The sequence below is a fragment of the Enoplosus armatus genome, chromosome 19 (assembly GCF_043641665.1).
Source record: "Enoplosus armatus isolate fEnoArm2 chromosome 19, fEnoArm2.hap1, whole genome shotgun sequence".
NCBI classification, from domain to species: Eukaryota; Metazoa; Chordata; class Actinopteri; order Centrarchiformes; family Enoplosidae; genus Enoplosus; species Enoplosus armatus.
The window spans coordinates 2,108,220-2,130,809 of NC_092198.1; the positions used below are offsets into that span (position 1 = coordinate 2,108,220).

A 22,590-nucleotide genomic window follows, 5' to 3' on the forward strand; every position below is an offset into this window, starting at 1 on the left:
AAAAAACTATAGTAATATTATAAGAATATTATAGACTCCCCCACAGGGCTGGAGCACCAAATAGATTGCTGATGAAACACAAACACCAGTGCAGCTACTAAAGCAGAAGAATTGTTGTTGAGTTAATTCTAGCAGGTCGAGGTGGATCTTACTTTCACTACTTTACACATAAAGAAGTTTTTCGGTTGGTTAATTATTTGTAATGCTGTGATTTTATAAGCTCCCGATACTTTCTGACTTCCTGTCTGAGACATCTTTAATCTTTAAAAACACTAATATATAGTTCCTTTTTTAAAAAAGACTCAATAATTTCCCTAAATGATTTTTTATCAAACGTTACTCAAACAGCAGGAAATTATAATTTGTTGGGGACTATTTTCAGCGGCGGATAAATCCACATTCGGTGTTCTAGTGAGTATTTGGGGCAGCTGTTGGCATTGTTCTAGTAACGGGTATTATTGCTCATAGTGCATTTCACATTACTGCTGCTATTAATGCAATTAATGCACACGAAAAATTGAAAATCACTCGGTCAGAATTGACCCAGTTTTACCGATTATCAGTGAGTTATTGTGAGTTAGTTTTATTCCTTTATTACTGTTTGTTTTTTTTACCTTTATGTCTATCAAACTAAAATAGTGTCAGACGCAGCAAGCTCAAGTTTTACCATAAAATTGACACAAATTTATTGTTAGTTGTGCAAAGCGGTGAGCAAATAACGTTCAAAACTGCAAAGCATACACATTATTACCAGTATTCAGAGCTTTTACTTGTTGTTTTAAAAACAATAGCAATAACACACTGCAGAAATACACAGAAATACTCTGTAAATAAAAGTCCTGCGTTTAAAATTTTACTCAAGTGAAAGTACAGAGGTAGTAGCAACGAAATTAATTTAAAGTATCAAAATTAAAAGTACTCATTAGGCGGCAGAATGACTCAGTGTTATATGACCGTAGTATGTATCATGTTTTCAATAACTATATATGATTAAGTGTTAACATAAATGTAGTAAAAAGTACAATATTGTAGTGGAGTAGAAGTATAAAGTTGCATTAAATAGTAATACTTAAGTAAAGGGCCCCCCCCCCCACTGTCAGTGATAAATAGTAACGTAAGTTTAAAACGAGCTGAAGCATTCAGCTTGCAGCCATACGATATTTTAGTTTTGTTTAATAGCCAACAATCATATAAAGAGATTAAGACCAGCTCTGCGTTGATTCGGCTGATTAGTCTGCACTAATAAGACAATATGAAGGTTATTTTCCTTGATTGTTGCGGCTCATTTTAATTTTACACTTTGAAGTTCCCTCTTGACCTTTGTGAACAAATGTTGCGTCACATCATATTAATTTGGGAGACGCGTTTGTCCACAAAGACTCACAATAAGTGCATTAAAATACGTGACAAAAATCTGATAAGCTCAACTGCTTCTCGTGGTCATAGCTGACTGTGATGAGCGGTAGAAAGCTCCAGAAAGATATAGGAGGTGGACTTTTTGAGCTGGCCTGTAAACTGTAAATCTCTCATACAATAATAATAATGATAATAATAATCTGTTTGTCATCAGGCGTCTGTCTGCCTGTGAAAGATAAACATCACGGTCGGTTAACATGGATTGGCTCTGTGGTTACAGATGGATTGATTATCACTGAAGCATGTAGTCTGTGTTTACTGCTAGTTTTTTTGTTTTTTTTTAGAGCTTATTAAAAATGAATCCACGTTTAGATGTCTGTTTGAAAATATGTGTAAAATAAAAATGTTTACGCTCATTACAATTAAGATTATACACCAGAATCCTGTCACACTGTCTTTGTAATGTCATCAACAATGAAAAAACAAGATTAACAGAATATTTGAATTGAAGGTTAATCGTCTTCATTTAATTCACTAAATTCAGTCCTTTCAGATTTCAAATGTTTGTTTTTAAGACTTTTAAATAGAAAATAAACCTTTTGTTAAAAATTTCACTTAACAAGATAAAAAAAAAATCAACATATCTTTGGACTTTTGTTGTTGTTGTTAGGACAACAGAGTATCTCTGGAAAATCGGGACATTTTCCTGTTGTCTCTTTGTCCTTGTTAACTTTATTATTAATTATACAAATTACTTATTCTTTTTGGTGAGTTTTTGTGTCAAGAGTATTTGTTTATACATGTATTTATTTAAATAGTAGTACTTGTACACGGCTAAATGCTAACGTCAGCATGCTAACATGCTGATATTTAGCAGGTACAATGTTTAGTTTAGCATGTTAGCATGAGATTAGCTAATAAAGTAATAAACACAAAGCACAGCTGAGGCTGACAAAGACAAATGAATGATTTGAGCTGATGGTGGCGCTATAAGAAACATTAAAGAGTCAAAAAAAGGGGAAATAATGTCTAATAATAGTGAAGTCAGTAGGATTCATCCTCTGGGGAGCACGAACATCCGTCCATTAAACAGAGATCGACAGACAGTTTAATTAAAATACAAGCAGGACTGTTTTAGTCTGGACTTCTGAGGAAGATCCTGGACTCAACAAATCATCTATTAGTCAGAAACTGTCATCGATTAAACATCCAAACATTCTTTAGTTTCTGATTCTCCGATGTGACAATTTGCTGCTTTTCTCCTGTTTTTAAATGATCACTGTAAACTTCATAAATGTGAGTTTTTGGAGTTTTCATCTCTGACAGACTGACATTTTCTCACTTAACATTTTATAGACGATTAATCAAGAAAATAATCGAGTATTCAGAGAAAGTTTGACATTTTTAGCTTTTAATAACGACTTCAGCTCAGCTTTCATTCAGGAGTGACGAACTGTTGTTGGTGCTCTGCATGTTTTCATGTTTAGCTGTCATCATATTTATATTTGGAAATAAAATACTGCTTATAAAAAGGAGACAATTAGACTTATTAAGTGTCCCTCTTGTTAAGTTATTGTTCTTGAAATGTCCCGGCTGACCTGAGGTCTGTTATCTGCTGTGAAACGTCACTTGTGTCTGATGTTGATGATCTTTAAGAGGAGGACGTTTCACCTCCTCACCGTGTCTTTGTTCTTCTTCTTATCTGCTGATGCGTTCATGTGTCTGTGACTCTGCAGCTGATAAATACATTTATTAACATATTAACATATTAACATATTAACATACAGCCGGCTACAGACTAACGCGGCTGTTCACCGGTGACTCCTGTTCATTTGGATTATTAGCCCAATCAGAGCTTCTGTTGTAGCTGCAGACAAACAAACAAACAAACAAACAAACAAACATGAAACTGATTTAAAATAAAGCCTTTAAAACACAGAGCACGTGGAGGTTAGTCTAGATTAAATAAAACATAAAAAGACAGTTTTCATAGAAAGACTTTTATCTGTTGCACACAAACACACAAACACATAAACGACGAGACACGGCAGAACACGTGACGGGCCTTCAGGAGTTCATGATGGGCCTCGTGTACACGTAGTAGTTGGTGTCGGTGTGAACCGGATCCAGGCCGGTTTTGGCCGCAACCAGCGCCCCGGACACCGGGCAGCCGTAGCCTCCGTACTGCACCACCGGCTCCAGTTTGTGGTTCTGCGGGTCGGACATGAGGTTGTTGATGGAGAACGGGTGGTTGAAGGAGTAGTGGTGGTGCGGGTGGTAGGGGTCTGGTTTCAGGTGTGCGGCCTCGTGCAGCAGCAGCGGGTGGTGGTGGGAGAACATGTGCTGTGTGTGCGCGAGCGGGGAGGGCACGCGCACGGGGCTTGGGGGCAACAGTTCAGCCCGATGCGGTTTGAGGTCGACCCCGGCTCCCTTTAGGTCTGAGGACGGAGGGGAGGAAGAGGAGGAGGAGGAGTGCGGGGAGTCGGAGCCGCTGCTGCCGGTGGTGACCGAGCCGCCCCCCGAGCCCGGCTTCCCCGCCGCCTCCTTCTCACCTGTACCGGACTTTCTGAAGCGCTTCTGCCGCCGGAGGTAGCAGCCGTTCTCAAACATGTTCCCCGACTCTGGGTGGAGGGCCCAGAAGGAGCCTTTCCCCGGTTTGTCCGGTAAGCGGGGCACCTTGATGAAGCAGTCGTTAAAGGAGAGCGAGTGTCGGATGGAGTTCTGCCACCGCTGCTGGTTCTGCCGGTAAAACGGGAACAGGTCCATGATCCACTGGTAGATCTCGTTTAGGGTCAGCATCTTGCTGCCGGACTGCTGGATCGCCATGGTGATCAGGGAGATGTACGAGTAGGGCGGCTTGGCGTGCGTGTAGCTCCGCCGGTACGGCTTGGGCTCCCTGGATCTGATGCCGCAGGCCTGACCGTACACCGGGCTCATCACCGGCATGTTCCCGTACGGCGGCGGGCTGATGGGGCTCATGCTCGGCGGCAGCGCGGCGCCCAGGCCCGATATCCCGGCTCCGGCCTGCACCACCGCGCCGGGGTTCTGCGACACCCCGGCGTGCATCGAAGTGTGGTGGACCTGGTTCACGTAGTGCGCGTTCATGTGGCCGGTGCCGGTCATGCCAGGCGCGCTCATGTAGCTGCTCACGGAGTTCATGGACAGACCGGAGTTCATGTTTCCCGCTGCGGTGTAACACTGAAACACAGAGACAGTGCAGGTTATTAAGACTGTTTATTAATGCAGCTTAATAATAGGGAATATGTCTGCTAATGAGCTCAATGAATGTATTGATGAACGTGCATGAATCACATCTGACAGTTTCCCAAAACCCTCAGCTGACTCTTCAGATGTTTTGTCCAAAACCAAAATAATATTAACTTAATTATCATTATATTAAAAGCAGCAACTCAGAAGCTGGAACACGCGCTGTTCGTTATTTCTGTTTAAACAAATGACTTAAATGATGAATGATATTAAGAAAAATAGTCAGCTCAACATTAATGAAATGTACCTGTATTACAGTTCATTCATTTTCTACACAGCCAGTGACCAGAGATTAATAAATCAATCTGTTCTAATTCAACGCGGTTCTGTTAATAAGCTCATATTAACTTTCACACATTCACATGGTGAAATATGTTTGTCTGTATTTGATGAAATCCAGCTGCAGCAGAGAAACCACACAATAAACTGGTATTTATATCCCCTCTTTCCTTGTGTTGCTTCACAGCTGCTGCATCATCTGTATTAAACTCTATAATATAATAAATAATATATTAATACCAACAAAGAGACCACAGTTATCATGTGGAGATAATTACAGAAACTGAAGCAGAGCAGGATTTTAGGAATGTGAGTCCTTCAAACCTAAAACCACCCTGTTTTCTGCAGATTTTCCCTCCAAGTTGTTTGTAATTAATTGCGTGTTTCTATTATTTCTCTTAATTATTAGGAAATGATGGACTTGCAATCTTTTTATTTCTCAGTATGAAGGTTTAAATGCTCCCTAAAATACCGGAATCAGCCTAAAAAAAGAGTTTAACTGTAGAAAAACTCCCCATATGTTGAGACCTCAGTGTCTACGGCCCTGAGCTGAAGTGATTTGGTTATTAATACATGAATTAATAAAGTATATCTACATTTGTGTCAGGAGTCATTTAACACCGCAGTTTACAGTCACTTAACTAAAATGAGCTCTCAGTTTACTGTTGAAGAATAAAGACTTGACGTGTGAAGAATGAAAACACTGCGGACGTGAAGTCAAAAAGGAATTATAAGCAATTAATAAAACTAATATATAGCAACAAGATAAATGAATATGTATGTTATTAACTGTAAACTATAGATTAAAGATGTAGTTTAGATTATTAGATTATAGTTTAAAACGTGTCGCCTTGTTAAAATGAGCAGACGAGCACGAGGCCTGCATACAAACATCTGTTTGTTTTTAATAAAGTTAATTTCGATGTTTATCTGAAATATCGATCCGTCTCTGATCCGTTAACTGCTCCGTTAACGTCCTCCCGGGACTAATACTCCGGCGGATAATCAGCGGAGCTCAGCTCAGATTCATCCCGGAGTAAAGTGCACGGACCTCGGTCTCTCCGTAGTAGCCGCCGCCGCTCCAGTCCGGATGTTCGGTTCCCTCCATTTTAACGGCGCTCAGCATCGTTCACGCGCCAACACAAAGTCATCCGACCAGATCCACGCGAGGCGGGAAAACAAACAGAGAACGCGCTCCTGTCCCGAGCGGGCAGCCGGTAACGCTCCGGTGTCTCCTGGCTGTTCAGGACCGGGACTGGCTCATACCTGAGCTGCACCGACTGTGACCGGGGACGGTTCCTGCTCAGTGAGTGACTCTGGCACCTGCGCTCGCGCTGCTGCTGGAGCCAGTATCCAATCAGATGTCTCCCTCCATCCCTCCTCGAGCTCACATTCTGATCTGAATATTCAGCACCTCAGCACGAGCAGTGGTGGAGGAAGTACCCGGACCCTTAGGTAAAAGTACTAATACTGCACTATTTTCATTATGAATTAATCAGCTGTCACTTCATTAATGACGCAGTGACACCTTCACAATGCTCCGCGTTATTAATAATATAATTACAATTATTATCAGCATTCAAAGGAAAAGCAGCAAATCTTCAGGTCTGAGAATCCGGAAGCATGAAATGTTTTTACATGAATTACTTCTACAGACTAATCGATTAATCGACTAATCGTTTCAGCTGTACTTGTGTAAACATCATGTGAACTCTTCATACGCTGTCAGATAAATGTGGTGAAGTGAAAAGTACAATATCTGTAGTGGAGTAGAAGTAGAAAGTACCTCAAACTTCGGGTAACTTCATACTTTTATCACATTATACACTCAGTGGTGGAAAGTAACTTATTTTCTTATTTACCCACTACTCAAGTTTGGAAGTACTTGTATTTCCACAAATACTCAGTGGGAAATATCGAACTTTTTACTTCACTACAATTATCTGACAGCTTTAGTGACTATTTACTGACTAATAATAATACAATTATATAATATATATTATTCTGAAATGGCTCATTCTGCATAATGAGTACTTTGTTTTTGGTACTTTAAGCATATTTCGATGCTAATACTTTTGTACTTTTACTTAAGTAAAATGTTGAAGTTGGAGTATTTCTACACTGTGGTATTACTGTTTTTATTTGAGTAAAAGATCTGAGTACTTCTTCCACCGCTGCTGTAACTTCACCACTAATAATGAAAACTATCAAACAGATAATTACAGACTGTAAATACATCGAATGTTCGATTGCATGAAAATCTTGAAGGTTCTAACTTTGAAAACGTCCATTTAGTTGCTGTTTTGGAGCTTTCGATCTTATCACATGATTAAATTGTTCCCTTTTTATTTTTTGGATGCTGTGTGAAATTTACTTTTTCAGTGAACCTACTTTCCTTCAATCACCCCCCCCCCCCCCCCCCCCCCCGTGTCTCCCTGCTGCAATGCATTCTGGTCTATTTTATGCTCCTGTAGATCTAGAAAATGATCTCTGTATATTGCTTAACTTAAACTGGTTTTATTCCTGTTCTGTTCTAAAGGAGCAACAAGCTGAATGGAGACTGTCTGGGATCTTCCTCCTCCTCCTCCTCCTCCTCCTCCTCGGCTGTTTGTGGTCTGACTGAGTGTATTTACCTGGCGATGAATCTGAAAAGACGACAGGACAGACGGTACACACAGCCGAGGTGAAGGGACAAGAGAAGTCGGACCACCGTGCTCTCTGCACACACACAGATCGTCCTCCCTGTGTGGACGTCAAACAACCCAAAATATTTTCTCCTTTTGTGGTCCAGTGTAGCTCAAAGGGTCACACAAGGCAGAGAGAGTGTCAGGCAGGAGGAAGAGGACTGAAATATCCATGTTGGGTGCAAAACTCTACTGAAAGTAAAGACTAACTCGTTTAAAATATGCTCACGATATGAGTTAGTGATTAAAAAACAACTGCAGAAATGGTCCTTTTGATTCACTAAATAAAGAGCAGTTTTAAATAGGTTTTCTAAATGAACTCTTTGCACTGAACTGAACACGTGCATCTGCAGTGGTGCAGCAGGAACATGATGTGTTTGTGTTGAGAAACATAAAAGTTATCTTTAAACAGCCAGTCAGATTATTTCTTCCTCCACCAGAACTTCAACCTGCTGCTGTAAACTGACGCGTTTGTGCCTCAGGTGAACAAATATTGTCTCGTAGTTTAGACTTGTGCAGCTGTTGGTCTGCTGAGAGTCCAGAGGGAGCAGCAGAAGCCCGCAGCATCCACATACTGAACACTGGGAATCAAACCTGCAGCAGGTGCTCACTCACCTGAGAGAACACTGAGTCTACACGAAGGAAATTTAATTTCCAAACACCCACAAAATGGTGTTTTCTCAGCTTAATGAGTCCACTTAAGTAGTGTTTTCTTTGCATGTTTTATGAATGAATGCACTGAAGACTCTGCAGACGTTTTACAGGTAAATCTGCTTATTTTCTTTTAGTTTCTGCAGGTAGAAATCAGGTTTGACTGACCTTTCCTCTCACCTGAAACCTCAGAGAGAGCTGTGTTGCACATTGTGACCACACTGACACCTACTGGTGAGCTCCTGCAACTGCAGCTGAACGAAGTCAGTTCTAATATTCTATGTTTCTGTTTTTAGTGACATAAAATAAAGAACAAAGTAATAGATGTTGTATATGTAGTTTGGACACGAGAGAGGTTCCAGGTGTGAGATGATTCACCTGTTTGAAGATCACAAAGTGAGACGTAATTTCTGCTGAATGTTTTAAAAGACAAAACATTAAGTATGAAGGCAAAAAGCTTTTTAAGAACCTTGTCTTTCATATTGCTTTAATAGACCTCAGTTATAAACATACATTTTTTAAATGGCCTCATCATCTTTTCACAGCGAATGAGATAAATATTCACTCAGTTACTACCCCACTCACTGGTACTTTATTTATTTATGAATGTATTTATCTCTCACCCTGATTCCTTTCAGTAATTTGTGTTTTGTTTGTGTTGTCTTTCTTATTATTTATTATTTATTATTAGGTCTATTACTTGGCTTTTCGTAGTAGTAGTAGTCCTTTTGATAGCTGCATGAGACCGTCGAAAAAGTCGCTGCAGTTGTCGATGGTTTGTACCAACCGAGCTTCCGTAACCAGGAAGTAGCCGTCTGTTAGCTGTAGCAGTACGTCACAAGGACAGAGGACGTTTGGAGTAATTTTAGCAACTTTAACTGTTTACATTTATTTCTAAAGACTCATTCAGTCGCTTTCTCCACCGCGGACCTGAAGGTAAGTTTGTTTAAGAGTAAGAGACCGTAAACAGGAAGTTAAAGAGGTTTCCAGTTCATTCACGAAGGCTAAAACTGTTTGCTAACTTATTAGCTAATAGCTTGTAATGTTTTATCAAATCAAATGTATGACAGAAAACGGGTGGAGGTTGTGTTATATCATCGTTAGTAGGTAGCTCAAGGACTTGTAATGATGGTAGTAAAATTAATTATTAACCTTTATTTAAAACAAAGTTAGACAGTGTTTTACATGGGTTAAATCAGGGTTAAAATGTAGTAGCAGTAGTAATATGACATAAAAGGATTAACAATCAAATAAATTAAGAATGAATAAAATGAACAAAATGCCTCAAATCATTTTGCATGCTTGCTCAAATGAGGCTGAAATAATGTCAATATGATTTAATTTCAGTTGATTGCAAACCGCCACTGAAAATGACTACATCTTTAATTTGAGGACTAATACGTACTAATAATAATAATAATTATAACGGCTGTTTTCATTATGATCAATCGGCTGATTGTTCAAGTCAGTTCATCAATAAATTGTTTTATAATCTGTCAGAAAATTGAGGGAAACCACCACATCACAGCTTCTTAGAGGTGAAGGTGACATCTTCTTCTTCACATCACACTCAGTTTAAAATGAGCAGATCCTCATGTGAGAAGCTGGGACCAGAGAATGGTTGATATTGATTTTAAACAATTAACTGATTATCAAAAGAGGGGGGCCATTTATTTTCTATTGATCAACTAATCGATTCATTGGCTACATACTTCAGCCCCCGTTAATAATGTTTGATTTATAGAGCAGCATTCAAAGGAGGAAAAAAACAAGTGGGTTTTATGACGCTTGTTATAAATGTGCACTGATTTGGCCAGAGGATAAAACACAAGAGTTAGATGTTAAAGGGTGAGTTCGCCCAAAACTACCTTTTAAACATTTCAAAATTATAATCCACATACATCACTGTCAACAGCTTTTGTAATTAAAAATACATATATTTGTATTTGATCATTTCTTGCCCTCTAATTTGCTTTGGTAGAAAGTAGTTCCACTGAAAAAGGTTTCACTTAAATGTTCTTGCTTTTTATCTTGTTATTACAGAAGACCAAAGTTAGTGTGACTCAGTCTTTACACAGTGGTCATCTGTTACACTGAACAGTTTTCCTTGTTAGTGTTAATAAAGTTGTGTTCGTATGTGTCGATCTCTCCTCAGATGCCTCCCAAACCTCTGGAACCTCTGGCCAAGAGGCTCATGAAGGGAGTGATCGCTCTGGAGCTGCTGGGCGTCTTCGGGGCGTACGGTCTGTTTCACGTGATGAACAACAGTCAAGGTATCAGGATAAAACTATGATGATGAAATAATCACAGACTGAAGAACAAGTGACTTTATATCTTTTATGTCTTCTAAAAGTTCATGTTTTATTTCCCCCACCGGCAGATTTCAGGGGCACCATGAACAGGAGGTTTCCATCAGTGCTGGAAGGTGAGCAGATGAAAACATTTATCCTCCATTTTCATTCAATGTGCTTTGTGTTACAATTGGATTTTGACCAAATTCAGGAATTACAAGGTGTTGTTGGTGTTTGACATTTAATACAATATCTCAAGATGCTACCAGTTAAATGTTTATGAGCCTTAAAACCAGTCAGTTATCCAGGTTTTATCACTAAACCTGCTGTTATAACAACTGACGCCATGTTGATCTGTATAGTGAGGGAAATACACGAGTCACATTATTGTTTTGAACAGATCGGATTCATTGAACTCAACTCTTAAAGAAAACATCTCAGGTTACTGTCGGCCTACATAAATCTTACACCCGGAACATTATATAAACTGGTCTGCAACTAATGATTATTTTCATTATTGATTAATCTGCTGCATATTTTCTTGATTAATAGTTTGATCCATAAAATGTCAGAAAACAGTGAAAATCACAAGTTCCCACAGACCAAGATGATGTCTTCATTTGTTGTTTGGTCTGACCAACAATCCAAAATTCAGAGGTATTTTTGCCAGTTTTACTTGGGAACATTTTGTTACTATAACGATGAATAGATGATCAAAATCTTTAGATTGAAGATTTAATGTTCTGTCAATCGACTATTTTTGGCTGTAATATAAAGTGTTTAGTCGTGGAGCCTCTGCAGGTTAAAATTTCACAACATTTTTTTTAACAATGTTGATCTGAGCTTTCTTTATTGTGACAGTTAAAATACAAAACAAATATCACAGCAGAGGCTCCGGGTGCCCTGCGCCATTTTGTGATAACTAATTATTAGACATAATTGATCATTCTGATGGAAGCGTTGCAGACAGATGAACATTTCAACTGTTCAACTAAAACTCCTGCTAGAATCTTATTTGTTAATAAGATTTGTTAATGAAGGCACAAAAATGTTAATAATAATAAATTAGTCATAGATGAAGAAAAGACAAAAAAACAATATTTAATTTGTTTAATTGATCAGAACTGAAAATATGGGCATTTTTGTCTGCAGTCTACAAAGTAGATATTATTCTATAAACTGCATCAGGAGCAGCATGAATATGAACAGTGTTACAATAGATACAAGATAAATCTGTTCTGTATTAAATTGGTAAACGTTTACATGATCATCTGCTGACAGAAACATGTAACCATGACAACGTAATGTCCCCTTTACCAAAGTCTTTAATTTTACAAAAAAACAAAACCCGGCTCCTCCTCAGATCACGGCGCCGTCTTTCATCCCGTTAAAACCAGTTTCTGTCTCCTCCCAGTTTACTACCAGTCAAACGAGTGGGCGGGGGTCCACGGCATCCGAGAGAGAGACCACGAAGCCTGGTCGGCCAAACAGGACTGAAGGAAAAATCCACAACAACCAACACACGGCGGCTGCTACTTCCTCCTCTTCTTGTTCCCGAACGTCCTGCCTCCTGCCTTGGCTCGGCCGAACATCATCTTCTTGTTGAACACGGTCTTCTTCCTGCGCAGCGTCTTGGCGTCCCGGCCGTGGACCCAGTCGTCGCGCTGAGACTCCCACTTCAACTGCTTCAGGCCTGCGGGGACAAACAGGAAGTGTGAGAGAAGACGTGGACAGGACGGCCACGTCACTGCCGGGTTTCATGGATCTGATGCGGTCGGTGTTGTTGAATATTTTCCTTATTGTCAACAAAGCCATGAAAAACAGTTAGTCCGTCTGTCTATTCTGTCTGTGGCAGCGAGTCCTAAACTCATTGGTTCCTACTGAAGATGTTCGTCTTTGAAAAGGTTCAGTTCCTAAAACAAACGTGTATTGTGTTGTGGATTTGTTGGGGACTATTTTCAGCGGCGGATGAATCCAAATTTGGTGGGATTGAGTCAAAATAAACGACAGTGTGTGTGTTCATGGTGATGAAGGAAACAACAGTGAGGCTCAGTGATGTGTTTTCCTTTTCATGGGATTTGTTGATGATTAAAAATATATAGAATATCACCAGACTTCTCTTAAAAGCTGCAGCATTCGTCAACCAGAGTCTTATCCTCGTATTTTAGTTCATTTTGACAGATTGGCCATGACAACATTTTGGTAAACATGGACTACAACTAGAAGTGCAACCCTCCAGCAGCTGTTCCTTTTTTTCAAGTGAAGTATTTTTGGAAAGCTGTCGGACGCTCGCGCTCCGTGTTTCAGATCTTTCCAACAGCTGGAGAGTAAAAGTGTTCTCCTGACCGACAGACAGAAATAAGAGGCTCTGGTTGACAAACACTTGAATATAAATCCACAAAGACTTTCTGAACGAGGCTCCTGAGCTGTGAGATGTTTGTCTGTTGTAGCTGACTGTTGTTGTGATTTTTGTCTCTGTGGAGAAGTTTTATTAAACCTGGCTGGTATCCAGCAAACTGAATAAACACAAATAATGTTGTCTTCTTTCTCCAACATGACGTTTGAAGATTTCTACTGGAGACCTTTTATATACTTTATCAGACAAACCTGCACTGTTTTTAAATCTCAGCACATGCAACTAAACATTTCATTTAAGCAGGAATCATCATCATCTATTGATATAGAAAAGGTCTGAAAGGTGCCACATAAACAAACTGAGAATTGTGAGGATGAAGGTGCTGTGTCTCGAATTCATCCAGACTATAAAAAGGTCGTTTTCTTTCTAGTTTTGATTCTGTTTCCTCCTTTTTGTTTCCTTTATTTCTGTCTCATGTTGTTGGACAGACGTATAGAAGATTAAAATACAGCCCCTTCAGTCTGTCATGATGCTGGTCCCCCCTCTGGTCCCCCCTCTGGTCCCCCTCTGGTCCCCCTCTGGTCCCCCCCTCTGGTCCCCCCCTCTGGTCCCCCCCTCTGGTCGAGATGTTAAACACGTTGAAAGGTGTCTCACCTGCTTTGTCAGTGTTGGCCACAGCGTTCATTCCGATGTTGTCGAACTTGGAGCCAGCGTTCTCATCCAACAGAGAGCCGAACTGAAAAGCAACAGAAAATATCAAGTTTCAAATCTGACAAACAGATTTTTTATCATACAGGTTTATTGTTGCTGGAAGGTTTAAAACCTCGTGTCTGAGACATTTGGACATTTTATGAGTCTAAGAGGTTGAAAAATCGAGTAGATATCAGAGGGTGGGGTAGATCTTTAGCTGTCTCCTTATCATCTCACCTCTTCAGCAGAAGCAAACATGGCTCCATCTTTCTTTCCTTTCTTCCTCTTCTGTTGTTTGGAACCTGTGAGAAGAAGCAGCGATCAATAAAACAGCTTTAGATCGAGTCGATAAACTTCAAACCTCGGAGGGAGGGGGGGGGGGGGGGGGGGGGTCTTTAGGTTAAATTGAACCAACCTAAAGATCCAGAGAAGTCGAGCTCCTCTGAGGATTTCCTTTTGCCCTTCTTGGTGCGAGGAGTGATATCTGGGGGTCCGTCCTCATCGTCTGACTCTGCAGAGAGAAACGTTTTATTTTGTATTTGAAGCAGGAAAGTTTGATTCATCATCTTCTTCAATAGGAACAAATTCTCTGACGACGTTTTTAAAGAGCAGCTCACGAAATTTAGACAGATGTGACCAGAACAAACGTATTTACCTTTATTCTTTTGATATTCTCATTGTGTGTGTGTGTGTGTGTGTGTGTGTGTGTGTGCGTGTGTGTGTGTGCTTGCTGTATATGCGATGAAGTCTGTAACGGGATGAAACTGCGATGAAGGTTTATATGTAAACTCACCACCGAATGCAGCATCTTCATCGTCATCGTCAAGCTCCGGAACTGAAACAGGAAATATACACATTTTTAAAAAAAGAGGATGTTTGATTTAGTATCCAGATCAGAGAAGCGTCCCGTAACGGTGACGTCACAGGTTTGAGCCCTGAAACAGCCAAACTCACTGATCCTGGACCAGAATGTGCACCAACATTATTGACATGAGTGTAATTTAAATTTAAACGTATATACAAAATGGAGTACGGAAACAATCTGCAGGTAACACGTGAAGCATAACTACAAACTGTTCCCTACCTTCATCATCATCCTCCTCCTCCCCTCCTCCATCAGCGTCCATGAACATTCCTCCTTCCTCCTCCAGCTCGTCTCCGAAGTCTTCCTCGTCCATGCTGCCCAGAGACATCTCCTCGTCGTCCAGGTTGTCCAGGTCCGAGTCGTCCACGTCCGAGTCCGAGTCCTCCGCGTCTTTCTTTCCTTTTTTAGCCTTCACGTTACTGACAGGCAGGAGGGGAACGAAAAGAATCCGTCGACATGTTAATGCAGCTGTCTGCTTCGTTTGTGTTCGTATGAAACAGAAACACCAACTGAGGACTCACCCTGCAAAGTCCAGATCATCACAGGCCAGGTCCGTGAAGTACGAGTCTCCCTCGCAGGAGTCTGTTCACAAACAAAGTCACAGAAATACCAAAAGATTCAGAGAGGCTTAAAACAGAGCTTTAGAGATCATTATTATCATTATTTTAAAAAAAGTCAAGTTAAACCCTTAAATTTCAAAGTAAAAGCACAAAAGTCTTAATTCTTCTGCTGACTTTTAGTTTAATGTTTCATTATTGGTAGTTTATTTCAGCCAACGTGAAGTGAAAAACCTCTGCAGTCCTTCAGTTGGACCTGCTGCAGCTGCACCGAGTGTCTCGACTCACCGAGTATTTTCTCAAACTCCTCGTCGTCCACGTCGTCCACGCTCTCGTTATCGGCGTCTGCTCGCGGCCGACGAAGACGCTTCTCCTGCTGCTGTTTCTTGAAGAAGCTGCCGAGGAAACAAAACAAACATCACGAGCTGCGTCAGTGAGAGTGAACCTGCGACAGAACGGCTTCGGAACCAAAACGCATGTGATGGTTTGATTATTGGATATTGGATCAATCATCAGTATCAGCAAGATTTTTTTTAATGTGACAATAATAATAATAATAATAATAAAGACGCAGTCAGTCTGAAGGAGATCAAACAAAGTAAAAATGGACTTTTGGGAATCAGGACCACAAATTAAATTTCTTTTCAACACGTCTGCAGCTCATTTAGATGGTAACAGATGCCTTTTAGCCGTATTGAACATGACAACCTTCTGACTTTCGTTTTAAATGTCAGTTTACTATTAGTTTGGTATAAGTTTACTGTATTTTTATTGTATTTTGTCTGAAGATGTCAAAGCTCAGCAGCTTGAGAACAAACCTGTTCTGTCGTCTGGCCGCAGAAACAGAAAAATATATTCATGAGAGAAACTAAATCATGAATTTGGCTGCATTAAAAACACAGTACAGGTGGTCAGAGAGAGCAGGAGGAGACTTTCCTCCTTTTGAGAAATAAAAGCTTAATTTTGTTAATGATTTCTGTGCAGAATCGTTTGGAACTCACCGATGGAAGAAGATTTCATCCACAGGGATCTGACCCTCGTCTTTAGACAGAAACTCCTCAGAGTTCACTGCCAGACAGACAGAAAACAAAATAAAACAGAATTAAACAATGAAAAACAACACTAACTGGAGATTTTTCGCGACTGATTTTCCTTGAAGCTCACCTGGTAAACAGTTGACAGGCAGCCTCTGTTTGGGCGTCGGCGCCGCAGCGGCTGTGTGTTCTACGAAAAAACATATTAAATATAAATACAGACTGTCAGAACGTGTGTGATCATTGTCTGAATGTGTTTTAATCTGCCTTCCATGTCGTGTTTTCCACCACAGACACAGAACAAAGACACCTGAATAAAACGAACAATGAAATAAAGTCGGTGTTATTACGTTTTCCCTTCAGCTGTTTTGGGTTTCTGAAGACGAATCGATCCAAGAACCTGATGAGGGTGAAGTCCTGCAGGGGGTCCCCGGAGTACTGGATGGACCCCCCCTGTGGACACAAGATACAACATGTTGATCCTGAATGTCACAGAGACCGAAGCTCGTTGTTCCTACGTGATGAAACATTTGAAGTATAAAACACAAAGTCTTACCTGCAGGAGAGTTTTTGCAAACAGCGACACCGACGGGTGGAAGTGGAGGGAGAGCTGCAGAGACACGACAGACTGCTGAGCCAGAGTCCCAAACTAAACTCTTTATTATTGTCATATTGTTGTTTCTACTCCAGTGAGGCCAAACTGTCATATTAAGATATCCAATGTCTTCCATTTCTGTTTCCTTCATGCAATTAAATAATAAACAGCGAAATCTGTTGTAAATATCCAAAATATCAGGACAAATTAATAGGAATTCTTCATTCAAAGCAATAAAAAATGCTGAAAAAATAAAAAATAGTAACTTAAAAGTCTGAGCGATCCTGTATGTGTATAATAACAAGCGTAGAAATCAACATGTGGACAAACGATTCAATGGAGACGCTGTTTCTAAATAACCTCTAACCTCGTTTGTCATTTCTGTGCTGCAATTTATTATCATTTATTATTATTTACCGACGCTGATACATCTGCAAGAAGCTGAAATTAATAAATCAGTTCAGCAAGAACTGAAACTTAAGAACTAATTCTCCTTCTTCTCATCAGGAAGGAAAATAAACTAAATTTAGTTAACTGTGGAGATATATACATATATATATATTTATTATATAGTAGGTGTTATGTGTGTTGTCAGAGGAATACCATGTGATTGTAGTAGCTCTCACATGACATATATATATATATATATATACTATCATATACTGTAATATTAGAAACCCCTCTCATGATCCGGAGCTGAACATTAAAACCTCCGTGAAGGAGGATTTATTACAGGAGCGTTAGCTCAGTGTACCTAATAAACTGTGTTTACTGTATACACGTATATAAATATTTATTTCTCACACACACACACACACACACACACACACACACACACACACACACACACACTCCGATCACTACTTCCCAACCAGCTCAGGCTGATGTGTCACCACAGAGCTCCGCACCTCTGCAGACGACAGCAGCCTGCTGACATTTCAGTAAGAGCTTCGCTGGTGAGTCGACACCTTTGCGTTTACTATGTTTGTTTGTTTGTTTGTTTGTTTGCTTGCTTCTCACCCTCTGTAGCTCCCATAACGTCGTGTGGTCGGCGCCGGAGTACAGCGGGTTTCTGTGCAGCGGGTCATAACTCTGCATGCTCTTCTTCCCTCCTGGAAATAAACACAAAAATCAATATTCAACATGGAACATGGTTATATTCTATATACCTGATATTTATCTTATATCATTTTTAGCCAAAAGGTGAAACAAACTACAGCAAAGACGTGAACGTTAAGGTTACGTTAAGTTTCTGTGACGGAACAAACAGCAACACACTGTATTGACCATGAATCTCACAGACCTTCCAGGTTCTGGTGATGTACCCATGATGCCGCTGGCTTCGCCTCCTCCGTCTCTGCGCTCGCTCCTTCCTCCAGTTTGTCGGCGTCCACAAAGCGCTCCTCTTCATCATCATCATCATTCTCTTCAGCGAGGTCTTTGAACTCCTCCTCCTCCCCGTCCTGAGTGAACACAGCAGGGACAATTATATCATATATTATCAGATTAATCGATCGACAGAAAAATAACTGGCAACTATTTGTTTGTTGTTTTTCTTTGTTTGATGTGACGGTAAACTGAAGATCTTAGACGTCACGTTGGGCTTCAGGAAATAATGAGGAGGGGTGGGGGGGTGTTGTTAAATAAAATGTATATAAAAAAACACAGATTTTGTTATAAAATAAACAAAAACAAGTCCCAGCGCTGCGACGCAGGCGACCTTCTCACCTCGTCCTGCTGCAGCAGCAGCCTGAGGCCCGGTTTGGCCTTCATGACCTCTGACACCAGGAAGAGCGCTCCGCAGGCGAAGCTGGCGTTCTGCTCAACGCTGACCTGCAGCAGCCGCTTCACGAAGGCTTTGACCCGCCGCAGCACGATGTCGGCCTTCAGAGACTTGTACAGCAGGTTGAGGAACATGCTCTGTCTGGAGGACGACGACAGGCCGGGGTCCAGCAGCTTCCTGCAGAGAAGAACAACAACAAAAGGTTCTCTTAAATCTAACAAGCTTTCTGCAACATCACGGAGGTCTGATGTTAAACACATTCAGACTAAATGATGTGAAACTTTCCATAACGAAGTGCTTTTATAACTTGAACATGTTGTCTCCTCCTGATTTGTTAAGGACGTTTGTTTGCTGCAATTTATTCGACTGCGGCTCATTAAAGTGGTTCTGAATCTGATGATTTCTATGTGGAAAAGTGCAGTTATTTTTAAACACAGTGAGCATTCTTACAGTTTACATTTTCGTGGAAAAAATGCATGAAATATTGCTGGGATTCACTGGATTTTGATTTATTGTAAATTCCTGGAGGGACTGTCTGGTGCAGTAAAGTAAAAACCTGGTTTTCCCAAAGTATCAATCAAATTCTCTGACTTTTCCTGCGTGGAAAACCTGATATTACCAGGATTTAACAGCCAGAAATTAGAAAATGATCTTAAGCGCAAAATCAGACAGTGATGACAGTGGTGACACCCCGACAGGTGAGGGTGGTTTACCTGTACAGAGCCACGTAGTACCGGTCTGAGATGGTCTGCTGGGAGTCCATCACCTGGAAGAGCAGCATGAGCGCCTGCACGGCCGTGTTGAACTTCACCAGGTGAACCACTTTGAACAGCGTGTCCAGCTGCTCCTTCACCTTCTCGTCCCCGGTGCCGGCGTAGGGATACGCCCGGTTCACGCCCGACAGCAGCGCGCTCAGCATCTTCGACTCGATGTCCTTCTTGACGCAGGAGCGGAAGAACGAGAAGTAGATGGTGATGAGCTTGGCGGCCAGCTCGGCCTCGGCGTGGCTCAGCATCACCTGGTTGAGGAAGCAGACGGCGTAGTACTGCGCCTTCGGGCTGATGTTGGACCGGAACATGAGGCGCTCCACCTCGCAGCACACCACTACCTTCATGTTGGGGTGTTTGTGCAGCAGCGTCTCCAGCAGGTACGAGGCTTTGGCCGCCGTCTTGTACTCGGGGTCTCCCAGCTTGTTGACCACCTGGATGAGCAGCGCCCTCTCCTGCTCCGGGCGGTTGCACAGCATCTCGTGGGCGGTGGCCAGCGCCTTCGCCTTGGTGGTCGCCACCGTGTCGTGAGCCACCGAGTCCAGGGCCACCACGAACTCTGCCACGTGGTGCTTCAGCTGGTGCTCAAAGTACCAGAGGATGAGGCGGCGGTCGCGGGCGTCTCGGTTGCCGCTGGCCTTCTCCTCCAGCTGGTCGAACGGGTGCTGGGCGAAGGTGCGCAGCTTCCTGTCCTCCGGCAGCAGGTCGGACAGCAGCAGCTCTCTCAGCGTTTCCAGCGCCATCAGCACCACCCGCCGGCTGCCCTTCTTCTTCATCATGGACACCAGGTTCTCCACGTGCTCCACCGTGTGCACCGGAGCGTCCTGGATCAGAACCGTAATGGCCGCCATCCTGTCCGCCAGCACGCCGGAGGAGACGACTGTCTTCATCCAGTTGGAGTTGGCTCCTTTCTGCAGGATCTTCTTGCTCTTGTAGAGCTCCACCTCGGCCTCAAACAGCCGCTGGGCCAGCGCCTTGTACTGGGACACCAGAGAGGGATCCTGAGGGGTCGATGAGCCCTCGGCGGCGTATTCTAGGTCGAACCATTTCCCTCCGGGTTTGATCAGCAGGACCTGTCTCTGCTGAAACTCAAACACGTTCACGTTCTGCTTGGCTTTTTTCCCGGCGGTCGTCTGAGCGTCTTTGGTCTTCTTCGCCTTCTGGTTGTTGACTTTCTGCGGGGCGCTGGATGCTTGTTCCTCGGCTGGAGCGTCCTTGGTTTTGGCCTTTTTACTTTCCTTCTCGTCGGCGTCTGCAGCGTCGCCCTCGGGCTCGTCTGCGACGACCTGCTGCCCGGCGAACGCCCGGATGCCCAGTTTGGTGATGAACTTCTCCAGCTCGCCCTCCTCCAGGTCGTCTATCGCTCCTTTCTTTCCTCCGTCGACGAGGTCGTTGGAGTCGTCCAGACCGGCCAGCAGGATGTAGTCGGCCTACAGGCGGACAAGAGAAGGACAACACTGTTGAACACTGCTTTACAGGTCTGTAAAGACTCGGTGATGCTTTGACAGCAACTTAATGGATCTCACCTGTAATTCATCTGTCGGAGCAATGTGCTCTATTTTGACAGCTATGAGCTGATTAATCAATTAATCAACTGACAGAATTAATCATCAACTATTCTGATGATGGATTAATCATCCATGTAAGCACTCTGTGGTTCCAGCTCCCCACATGCTGATTTTCTCTCTGTTATATTATTATAAATGAATCTTGGGCTCTGGGAACTTGTGGTGGGCAATTTTCACTATTTTCTTACTAATACATGATTCGATTATTAACATAATAAGCAGCTTAATCAATGGATATAATCGTTAGTTGCAGCCCTGGTTAAGCTGTCATCATGGATGAAAACGGAAACAAAAGGTTAAATAACTCAGTTGACGATCCTCTTACAAAAACTGAGGATGGTTTACACTGAAGTGACCTCCTTAATTATTATTTGTCAACCTTAAAAATACAAATAAACTGCAGTCTAAACATTAAAACAAGTGTGTTTGTTAACCCTCCAACACTTCCATGTTTATTCAGAAGACAACCTGCTGTGTGCCTATAGTGAGGTTTAATCTGGTCAACTCACCTGTGTTCCTCCCAGCCTTAAAACCTCCTCCAGGTTGAATTCTTCTTCTATGTTCGTCCTGTCTTCACCTTCCTCAGCTGCTAAATCTCCATCTTCCTCCCCGCCGCTGTTTTCAGCCTCCATGTCGTTTTCTGCCGGCTGAAATGTCACTTTAGTCGCTTTAGATTTTTTACGGTGCTTGTTTTTCGCAGCCATGCTTGCAACAGCATGAGGAGACGTGACCCGGAAGTGGAAGGCGACGTCACGTCAACGTTTCCGTACATGAAAACATTTTCCGTATGCTACGTTTTTTAAATTAAAAATGGAAATGTGAACGGGACATTTACATGAAGCATTACTGCCGTTTTGTTTATTTTTTATGTAAATGTTGTGGAACACCTACCCAAATAGTCCAACAAAAACCGCGAAGAAGAACCACTTCCGCCTGTTGATGTCACGTGACTTTTTCTCCCACTACGTCACCACTGTACGTCCAATCAGAGTTTGTCGTTCCTTCAAGATGTTAAGCTTCCCGTTATTCGACTTGATAATACAGGAAATGTCTTTCAAAATAATTTAGTAAATGCAACTGAAGCACGTACATTTCTTTTTTAACTGCGGTTTACATTTCCTGCTGCTTATTTTCTTACCGTAGAATACTTTGAGCTTCGACTATGTCTTTAATGTACTTAAGGTGCTATAAAGTTGTTGTTGTTTTTTTTACTGCTATTACATTCTATATCTACACACATGTTACATGTTGAATTTTAAGGTTGTTTCTGGTGGTTTTTAGACTTAATATCTTAAAATTTGATTTTTAGACAAAAAGTGAATTATTTAAAATGAAAATGATTAAGCATTTCCACCGAATTACCCATCTGTAAAGAAGTGTAGATGAGGCTTTGGAACAACATGTAGGCCATTGTGTAGGAAATTATTCCTTAATTTTTTTTTTACATACTGGGATTCTGCTCTGGGTATCTGACCTAAAGAATATAGACACAAAGATTCAGATTGACTCAGATTTGTTTAAAATTATTTCTAAAAACGATATGTTTTGTTTACGTTTGGCACTGCAAACATGTCCAACAAAAGGTATTTTATTATGAAAGGTCAGCCGGATGTTATATCTATATACATATACATTGCGGTTAGTTAACGTTCATCGCTCAGTTAGTGTTAGCACTTCGCTCTTATACAAAGGGCTTTGTAGCTTTTAGCAACTTTAAACGACCGACAGACACAAATGAACATATGTATATTTTTATCGTTTGCACCCGAAGCTAAAACGTTATTTCCGGCTGCGGCTCCGTTCGTCTTTGAGCGTTAACGTACTTGTAGCTAACGTGGCTAATGCTA

At 41.6% G+C, this 22,590-nt stretch overlaps 3 protein-coding genes across 3 annotated transcripts; 1 reads left to right on the forward strand and 2 right to left on the reverse strand.

Annotated features, from left to right (window-relative positions):
- Positions 1–3,423: 3,423 nt before the first annotated feature.
- On the reverse strand, positions 3,424–6,028 carry LOC139302262 (hepatocyte nuclear factor 3-beta-like). Its single transcript, XM_070925909.1, has 2 exons — positions 5,954–6,028; positions 3,424–4,554 (listed from the first exon to the last, which is right to left on the reverse strand). Exons 1-2 carry the CDS (start codon positions 6,026–6,028, stop codon positions 3,424–3,426), a joined length of 1,206 nt encoding a protein of 401 aa, XP_070782010.1.
- A 3,040-nt stretch (positions 6,029–9,068) lies between these two features.
- Positions 9,069–13,036, forward strand: LOC139302734 (protein CEBPZOS-like). Its single transcript, XM_070926448.1, has 4 exons — positions 9,069–9,173; positions 10,393–10,510; positions 10,618–10,662; positions 11,943–13,036. The coding sequence occupies exons 2-4, from the start codon at positions 10,393–10,395 to the stop codon at positions 12,023–12,025; spliced, it is 246 nt and encodes an 81-aa protein (XP_070782549.1). The 5' UTR covers positions 9,069–9,173; the 3' UTR covers positions 12,026–13,036.
- cebpz (CCAAT enhancer binding protein zeta) lies at positions 11,624–21,435 on the reverse strand. Its single transcript, XM_070926445.1, has 17 exons — positions 21,253–21,435; positions 19,122–20,605; positions 18,354–18,585; positions 17,929–18,088; positions 17,646–17,737; positions 16,587–16,640; positions 16,381–16,483; positions 16,161–16,220; positions 15,998–16,064; positions 15,285–15,391; positions 14,961–15,021; positions 14,659–14,858; positions 14,368–14,409; positions 13,990–14,085; positions 13,812–13,876; positions 13,539–13,620; positions 11,624–12,221 (listed from the first exon to the last, which is right to left on the reverse strand). Exons 1-17 carry the CDS (start codon positions 21,373–21,375, stop codon positions 12,061–12,063), a joined length of 3,189 nt encoding a protein of 1,062 aa, XP_070782546.1. The 5' UTR covers positions 21,376–21,435; the 3' UTR covers positions 11,624–12,060.
- Between the last annotated feature and the right edge of the window lie 1,155 nt (positions 21,436–22,590).

Bases quoted from the DNA above. Each gene is read 5' to 3' on its own strand.
- LOC139302262 (XM_070925909.1), bottom strand. From the start codon at position 6,028: ATGCTGAGCGCCGTTAAAATGGAGGGAACCGAACATCCGGACTGGAGC. The intron at 4,555-5,953 runs GTCCGTGCACTT...TCTGTGTTTCAG, and splicing joins GCTACTACGGAGAGACCGAG to TGTTACACCGCAGCGGGAAA.
- LOC139302734 (XM_070926448.1), top strand. From the start codon at position 10,393: ATGCCTCCCAAACCTCTGGAACCTCTGGCCAAGAGGCTCATGAAGGGA. The intron at 10,511-10,617 runs GTATCAGGATAA...CCCCACCGGCAG, and splicing joins CGTGATGAACAACAGTCAAG to ATTTCAGGGGCACCATGAAC. The intron at 10,663-11,942 runs GTGAGCAGATGA...GTCTCCTCCCAG, and splicing joins GTTTCCATCAGTGCTGGAAG to TTTACTACCAGTCAAACGAG.
- cebpz (XM_070926445.1), bottom strand. From the start codon at position 21,375: ATGGAGGCTGAAAACAGCGGCGGGGAGGAAGATGGAGATTTAGCAGCT. The intron at 18,089-18,353 runs GTGAGAAGGTCG...GTGTTCACTCAG, and splicing joins TGCTGCTGCAGCAGGACGAG to GACGGGGAGGAGGAGGAGTT. The intron at 13,877-13,989 runs GTTGGTTCAATT...TTCTTCTCACAG, and splicing joins CGACTTCTCTGGATCTTTAG to GTTCCAAACAACAGAAGAGG.